Source organism: Pteropus alecto, unplaced genomic scaffold (assembly GCF_000325575.1).
Source record: "Pteropus alecto unplaced genomic scaffold, ASM32557v1 scaffold139, whole genome shotgun sequence".
In the NCBI taxonomy this organism is placed as follows: Eukaryota; Metazoa; Chordata; class Mammalia; order Chiroptera; family Pteropodidae; genus Pteropus; species Pteropus alecto.
Window position 1 is genome coordinate 2,567,438 of NW_006443567.1, and position 8,623 is coordinate 2,576,060.

Consider the following 8,623-nt stretch of genomic DNA (forward strand, 5'->3'; position numbering starts at 1 on the left):
TTTTCGCTTTAGTAACTCACAAAGAACATCCTGATAAACAATAAATGTAATGCTGTGATTGCCGAGGGTGACATCAGTGATGATTTGTTGATAAAGCAAGTTGATTTGAATTATACCAGGGCCTGTAATTTTTATCAATGATCTGAATAATCGATGGTAGATTAGCCACATATAAAATATGTATTGAAGGAAACTCATTTTTGTGAGCAGATCAAAATGATTGGAGGGGGCACTATGTGAGTCACTTGCATTTTTATCCTTTGAAAAGCAAATTGCTTAAATTTTAATTACTTAAAGAAAAAGTATAGGATTGTGGCTGGTATACTAAAAATGTAGGATGTTATTTAAGGGCAATCATTAATTCAAAGAGAGAGATTCTGTAGCAGTTTTTGCAAGCCCTGGCTGCAAATTAGAATTGTCACCTGGGGAGCTTCCAGAAAAATTAAATATTAAACAAAAGACACCAGCGTTGGTGTTATGTTTTAAAGCTATTGTATGGCCAGGATTAAGAACCACTGATCTGTGACTAAGTGATAAATTTAGATCTGCCAACACCTGGAAAGGACGGTGAGGTGAGCTGTTTCAGACTCTGTGCCAGCTTTTATAGCGACACTCTTGTATTGAGGTCTCTATTCTCCCTTAGTTCTTGTTGTGTCACTGGTCTAGAGGCAATCAAGAAACAAATTGTACTTCCAACAGCTTTCTGTGTTTGATGACTATCAAAGACATAGGATTTTAAGATGGTAGTCATTGAATAACAGTACCATTTTACTCTGATTTTTATTGAGAGACTGTGTTCTGGTGTAAATTACTTGCTTTTTAAAAACAATATTCAGTTTATATTATGGAGATATAAATCAAGAGTACAGAAGGATGATTTTTATCTTGAGGAAGAAAATTAAATTGCTTTCTCTGAAATTCATGTTATAAATATACTTTTTAATATTCTTTATACTTTTTATTGTTATTAAAATAGAATTGGTGCCAGCATATTTCAGTTTTTAAAAATGTTATTTCTAAGGATGTTTGGATGGGAAGCAATGCAACACAGGATGGACTCTTACTAATGAATTAAAATTCATTATGAGGTGGCAAGAATTATACATTCCAATTCCAGACTACATTGTGTGCCATCCAAATGGGAATTTTTTTTTTTTTTATAATTCCTGCTTGGAGTTTCTCTGTCTTGGCTAAAGCATTTACATTATTCAAAATCACAGGAATTAAAACCACTGTTTTAACACTACATTGGCAGCAAGTGGAAAATTACAGTAAATTTACATGAGTTCAGCATTGCCATTTATATGCAGACCAAACAACGTTAAACAGTAAATTACACCAGAAATTGTAGGTTCATCAGATTTTAGAGTGAAACAGGCATGGAAAAGTTATCTATTTCACCCCATCCCACCCCCAGTCCTTAAGCAGCTCCAGACCCAAACCTGTCTAGGCTGAGGAGACTTTGTCCTTTTATGACAGATACTCTGGAGTGGACATGCTGTAGCTCTCAGGCCCCTATTTCATCATTTAATAATGATCACTGCCCGGATTTCCCTTCCCCCCCACCTGCACATCAATCCATTTTCTCCAACTTAATGGAGATTGAGGTCACTTAGATGTATTCTAAAGAGATCCGAGAGATAATGTATGGAGAAAGCACTTAAGAAAACAAAATACTAGTCAAATGTAGGGAATTTATAAAAGTACCATGTCCCCGAAAAATTGCATATGCTTGTTCCTTCCTTATGTTCTCTGGAATGCTGTTACCTGCCAGAGAAGAAAGTTACAATTCAGGATTGAGGAAGCGCTACTTCATTTTTGTTTTAAGTTAATCAGTAACCATTGTTAACAGAGGAGAACAATCTGTATTGGCAGTGCAGGAAACATCCTGTAGAACACATTCACTGACCCTTCATTGACCCTCTCTACCTCTTTTCCTTTTACTTGTCCCACTTTCCATTTGCAGACTGATCTGAGAACTGGCATAAAAGGTTGCTCTTCCCTGTTTACTCTGCTACTTCTTGCTTGTGTGAAAAACTAAACAACCATATGAATATTAAATTAAAGGTGGTAAATTGCAGTGTGTATACAGATTTTACAATTCTGTAATTCTAATTGGTACATTATAAGGTTCAAGTCTGTTGTTGAGACTACAGTGAGATGGTAAGTTGGAACAGAAGGTGAGGGTATATGTGAAGCAGAATAAACTATACTTTTAGCACGTGTATTCACTTTAAATTTACATTTTGCAAAATGGATATTATGGAAAAAATTAGTGCTCTTTTCAGTAAGCTGTATCAGACCCTTTATATTACAATTACAGTCAAAGTCAGTTCCTGAATCAAAATGTATATAGCTACCATTCTGGTAAAGATATTCTTTACTGGTTTCCAGGAACTGTTTGAAAATTTACCTGCTAATCACTGCATGCAAAGGACCTTGTACTATCAATTGTTCTAATGCCCTGTCTTTGGTCAAGCAGGTAAATAGCTAAGCTGTCTCTAGCACTGATACTTTTTGACTTTTTCCAGATTGCCATGGATGTAGATTCCCACAAGCTCCCTTAGGGTAGTTTCTTTGCCAGAGTAGATTTCCAGGAGTTATCCTTTATATATAGCTTCAATCTCTCCTACTTCACTTTATCTCAGTTACTTTTCAGTTGATTCCCTTACAGATTTTGAAGGAAATACCCCACTAAATAATTATTTAATAAGCTTAAATAAGAAATGGTGAGACAAGAGGTCTTATCTATATATATACTTGAGGTGATTTTTATTTTTTCAAAGTAAAAAAATTTGTAATATTTATAATGTGCAGAAATTCAGACTAGAATGCATCCAAACATAGATTTTTGGAGAACTTTGCAAGCATTAAGTAGTTTTGCTTAAAATGATTATTTGGGAGTAGAGATTCACATCTTTGATCTTTGAATAGATCATTGAAAAGAAGGAAAATCTGTGTGACTATATACTTTTAAAACATTTTAGGTTGACGAATTTTTTAAATGATGGAAATATATAAGTGGATATTAGTTTCTATCATACTTCCTTTGACTTAAATCTATGGTCATCTCAAACATGATAATATAGCACTATCAAAGGAGACCGTCCCAAATTTACATAAGAAAGTGTAGTATCCTGATGAAAGAAAACAGTGAAGCCTCAGTGAAATAAAAAGGTGAGGTAAAATGGAGCTCCACCTTGGAACTTCTAGATTCAGCAAATCTTTTAAAAATTATAAAAGGGATATTAGAGATCTGTTGTGTGAATTGGGACTTTTTGACAATAGGCACAAAGGAATGTCTTTCCTGTAAAGCGGAAGAATTTACAACTTTTCTTTGTAGAAGTGGTTATCAATTTCATTATGAGAAGCAGCCATTTTATTTCTGTTTACTTATAAGTAATAATTTTGTGTTTAGAAGTAATTTGCATCCTGTTTTCTACTGTCTGGTAAAGGTATTGACAAGGCTGTCATCAGTAATTGTTGTATAAAAATTAAATATTTCCATTCTGACCTTTCCTAAGTTAAGTGTTTTGCTGTGATGGTAATAGTTGAGATTGTGTGAATGAAAGAAAAATGACTGGCAATAAAAAAAAAATGTTTCTCTAGGATTCTTTCTTTAATTTAAACATTTTAGAATTGCAGTGTTGGCCTGAGAACAGTTGGCTCAAGCAACACTAAATCAGCAACTAAAAGCTTTGTAGAGTTTGACTTTCCTAACAAGGTTTTCTCCTCTCCCTACTATACTCTTTCTCTCTAGACCATAGCCAAACATGCTTAGACGAGAATTCTGAGCTCTGTAGAGCATGGAGAAGTGTGATGAAAAACTGACTTTTCTCCTCTTTCTCTTGGTCAGTGTGGTGGAGAAGAGAAACGAGTTGGTACACGCACAGTGTTTCTTGGCAATCATCCAGTTTCAACAACAGAAGCTTATGTTGCACAAAGATTTTGTGATAATAGAATAGTTTCATCTAAGGTAAGTTGTTTTTTGTTTGTTTGTTTGTTTGTTTTTTAACTCAGTAGATGTTCTTATAGTGAGCCAGATAATGTGCTTATTTTTACTTATGCTTCTGAGGAAGCTGGTGCATTTATATATGCAAACATGGATGTGCGCTTACACAAATCATACACTAACTGTGATAATTATTCCAAAAAAAGGTATTTTAAAGCATCATTTTGTCTTGTTATAGCTGAAAGATCATTCACTTGTCTTCCATTAGGATTCATAGTGCTTCTTGATTATCCATATTAATTTAAGCCTTAAAGTATGCTCAAAGTAGGTATTAGTTACTTGCCCAAAGCTTCCTGAATTGTCCTTAATTGGACGGACTAGTTTGTAAATAATTTACATTCCTTTGGAGGATGCTATCCTAGGATGACATCTGTATCTCTTTCGAGTTCGCTGAGGAGCTTCTCAAGTACACTCCTGGGTGCATGCTGCTCAGTACACTGCTTGAACAGTTAAGACTTCAGTCACTATTGCTGTGTCACCATTTGAATAATCGTCTTACTTCAGCATAGTGTAGTGCTATGAGCAGTGGCCCTGAAGTCTGAACACATGTATTTAAATCTTGGCCTGATCATTTATTAGCTCTGTGAACTTGGCCAAATTAATCTCTGACTTTGAATGTCCTCATCAGTGAAATGGAACTGATATTCCGCATGGGAAAGTACAATAGTCATCATAATGCAAATATTAGTTTACTTGTCTTTACCTTTGGCTGACCAGGTTAGGTGCTAGGTGCTAGATGGCTGGCCTACTGCCATCTCTTGTAGCATAGCACAGATTTTGGTAATTTTTCTCACTTCCTCATGCAGCCTGGCAAAGGCAAATCTAAAATGTTGGTGAGAATTGATTCACTGAATGTTTGCAAATACTAGAATCTGAAACACAAAATTATATCCTTCCTTAAAAATTTAACATTTTAATTTTAAGACATACATGTGATTTTTCTTTGGGTAGCGATGTAGTACAGATGATGCTTAGCTAGGAGATTAACATGTAAAATATGGACAGAATGAGTGAAAAATGTGTTTTCTTTTGAGCATGTCTATTGGCCTAAAGAATACTGAATATATTTGGATAAAATGTCTGTTCCTGTTCATTTTTAGCCTTACGGCAGAAAATTTATTCTCAGCCAATAGTTTCCATACCTGTGCCCAAGATACTGAAAACTGCAACTTACCCTGTAGTATCTAAGAAAACAATCAATAGTAGTCCTTTGACTCAGAATCAGACTTGTAGAACTGACAGATCCTAAGAGGTCAACTTATTCAACTCATTGACTTTACAGATGAAGAAAGCAAACCTGGAGAAATTAAGTTAGTGCCATGATCACCAAGCAGTTAGTGATAAAACCAGGTGCAGAACTGCTTTATAAGGTCTAGTGGCTCTAAATAAAGAACACTTTTCATATAATTGGGCTGTTTGGGGACCTTCCTCAATTTACTCTCTCTTTTCGCATCAAGTAAAATATGAAATTTTTTCTAGGGAGCTGTTGTTTCCTATCATGTTTTATGTGGAAGATTGTAAAGTGACTTTTCAATGAACTAGTGATAATCATTTTGTTGTGATATATTTTGCATTTTCATAAAACTAAGCTTAATTCTCGACTTTTTTGCATTTAATAAGCTATTTTTTATATTTTATCTAGCTTCAGTTTTGCCAGTGGGCAAAATAATGCAATAGGAATATTTAAAAAAATATTCAGGAGCTCATGGGGCAAATTAAGAGTCTTTCTAAACAGATTTGCTTCTATATCTACATGTATGTTTTAGAAACCAGAATAAAGAATTGAACATTTCTACACTGATAGACAAACACATCTCTTTTTTCTTTAAAACTATCAAATGTTTAAAGTTTTTCTAATTAACTGCTTATTAACCAATCTTTTTCATAAAAGCTCTAGAGTGGAAAAAGAGGAAATGACAGTATACTAACCTCAGAAAAAGAATGGAATCTTAATATAAAATATAAGAGGATAGCATTCAGTATGTAATGGTAAAGATCTTCATCCTTATAGACAGAAGACCTGGGTTTCAAGTTAAATTAAGTCAACCTCCCTGTGTCTCAATTTTCTTATCTGTAAATGGGTATGATAATAGTACTTACCTCATAGGATTGTGCTAAGGATGAAATAAAGTAATCCACAGAAAGCATTTAAACACTGTGCTTGGCTTGTAGTAACAACTCAGTAAATGGTAGCTGCTATTGTTTCTTCTATTTCTGTGATTATTGTTATTATAGTCCTGAGCAGTACTATTGATTTCCACAGTATTGTTAATGCTGGGAGCACTAAAGATAAAAACTTTGACATACTTTAAATTTTAGTTATAAAATTAGCTTTCTTCTCTTCTTTTGGAAACACAAATACTTTCTTTAGGAAAACTTGTTCTCTGTAGCCTTTCTACTTTAGTGTATTCTTCAGGGACCTTTGAGAATCATTTTGTAGATGGTATGAAACTCTGAAATCCCCCTCTGTAGCAAAAGAAGCATTGATTGCTGCTGCTAGGATCTTTAGCTTCCATTATATTTCTCTGTTCTATAATTTTTTCTTTTAAAAATCTGAAATCTCATCTTTAAGGACCTTCAGCGGTATAAGAATCAGTGAACTCTGCCTAACTCTTTGAAGGTATGTCCAAGGTTAAACTTAGTACTCTTATATATGAAAGGACATCTTGGATTAAAGTCTCAAACCTCAAATTACACTACCATTTACCTTCATTTTAAAATCAGAATTGCCCGTAGAATTTATTAGACATCTTTTTGTCTAAGTCTTATCAAACTCCTGGCAGGTGCCCTTTTAGCTAAAGTGACTAAATCTTAATACAGTAATATCCTGGTAATTCCCTTTTTTCTTCTGAATTTATGGTGGAAAGAACAATACTTAAAAGAGAAAGTTCTGCTTGACATTGGTAATGGAAATGAAAGTAGACGGCTAAGATGTTCAAAATTATATTCAATGCTTACATCAGGAGGAGTCGATAATAAAATACATACAGTAACTTAACAAAGTGAGCAGTTTCTCAAGCTAGAACACTGATTATTTACAACTGGGTGCTTATTTACAACTTTACAGTTAATCTTAAAGTATGGTTATTTTGTTCCATCACATCCAGATCCTAGTAGAAAAGTCAGTGCTCTTTCTAATAGCTCATTCATAATTAGTTGTTAGATTTAATAGTTCCTTTAGTTACTACTTCATTTTTTAAACTGCTCTCCTTTCTCTTGTGATATACTTAAACAGTAAGAACAAGTTATTTGGAGTTTTAGCTTCTCCATTAGCATTTTTGGACTTTAAGTAAAAACATATAATCTTCTAAAGATTCCCTTGGTTAGCAAAATAATGGACTCTCAAACTGTGATTCAACTTAGTTCAACCTCCCTCCTTTGAATTAGGGAAGTTGTTTATCAAAGTTCATAAAATTTTGGTTTCAAATTTAACTAGTAGATGTTTGAGGGGCTGCCCACAATTTTTTCCACACAGTTGCATCTTTAGAGGCCATATGTGTATACCAATTATTTTTTTCCGGCTTTATTGAAATATAATAGACAATTAGTTGCTCGTATATACATTATACAATTTAGTGAATTTTTTTCAATTATAGTTGCCATCCAATAATATGCTAGTTTCAGTTGTACAGCGTAGTGATTAGAAATCTATATAACTCAAAGTGATCACCCCACTAAATCTAGTACCTCTCTTCCCCCTTATATATTTATTACAACATTATTAACTATTTTCTTTATGCTATACTCTATATCTCCATGTCTATTTTGTAACCATCCGTTCGTACTTCTTAATCTCTTTGCCCTTTTTTGCGGACCCCCCAATCCCCCTCCCATCTAGTAGCCCTCAAATATAATTTTTTCTATCTATGAGTTTATTTCTGTTTTTGTTATTTATTTTGTTCTTTAGATTCTACATTATGTGAAATCATGTGGTATTTCTCTTTATCTGACTTATTTCATTCAGCATAATACCCTCTAGGTCCATCAAGGTGATATCTTTTTCCATCCCTTTCCTTTTAGTCTGCGTGTCTTTTCATCTGAAGTGAGTCTCTTGTAGGCATCATATGTAAGGGTCTTGTTTTCTTATCAATTCAGCCACTCTATCTTTTGGTTGGTGCACTTAATTTTTTTTCCATTTGAGGTACTTGTTGGTAGGAATGTAGTTATTAGCATTCTTCATTCCTGTTTTTGATACATGATTTTCTTCTTAAAGAAATCCCTCCAACATTTCCTATAATACTGGCTTGATGTTGATAAATTCCCTTAGCTTATTTTTGTCTGGGAACCTCTTGATCTGTCCTTCAACTCTAAATGTTAGCTTTACTGGATAAAATATTCTTTGTTGTAGATCCTTGGTTTTCATCACGTCAAATATTTTGTGCTAAGCCCTTCTGTCTTGCATGGTTTCCTTTGAGAAATCAGCTTCCAGTCTTATGGGTGCTCCCTTGTAGGTAACTAACTGCTTGTCTCTTGCTGCTTTTAAGAGTCTCTCTATGTATTTAAACTTTGGCATTTTTATTATGATGTGTCTTGGTGTGAGCTTCTTTAGGTTCTTCTTTCATGGGACTCTCTGAGCTTCCTGGGGTTGTATGTCTATTTCCTTCACCAGGT

General features: G+C 34.1%; 1 protein-coding gene across 3 annotated transcripts in view; it reads left to right on the plus strand.

The window, feature by feature from the left end:
- Nucleotides 1-8,623, plus strand: part of ATP11C (ATPase phospholipid transporting 11C) — a 162,671-nt gene that overhangs the window by 69,031 nt on the left and 85,017 nt on the right. For all 3 annotated transcript variants that reach the window (XM_025041264.1, XM_006924186.3, XM_025041265.1), the window contains one exon: nucleotides 3,857-3,976. In XM_025041264.1, coding sequence (XP_024897032.1) covers nucleotides 3,857-3,976 — 120 coding nt within the window. The remainder of the gene's footprint in view (nucleotides 1-3,856; nucleotides 3,977-8,623) is intronic.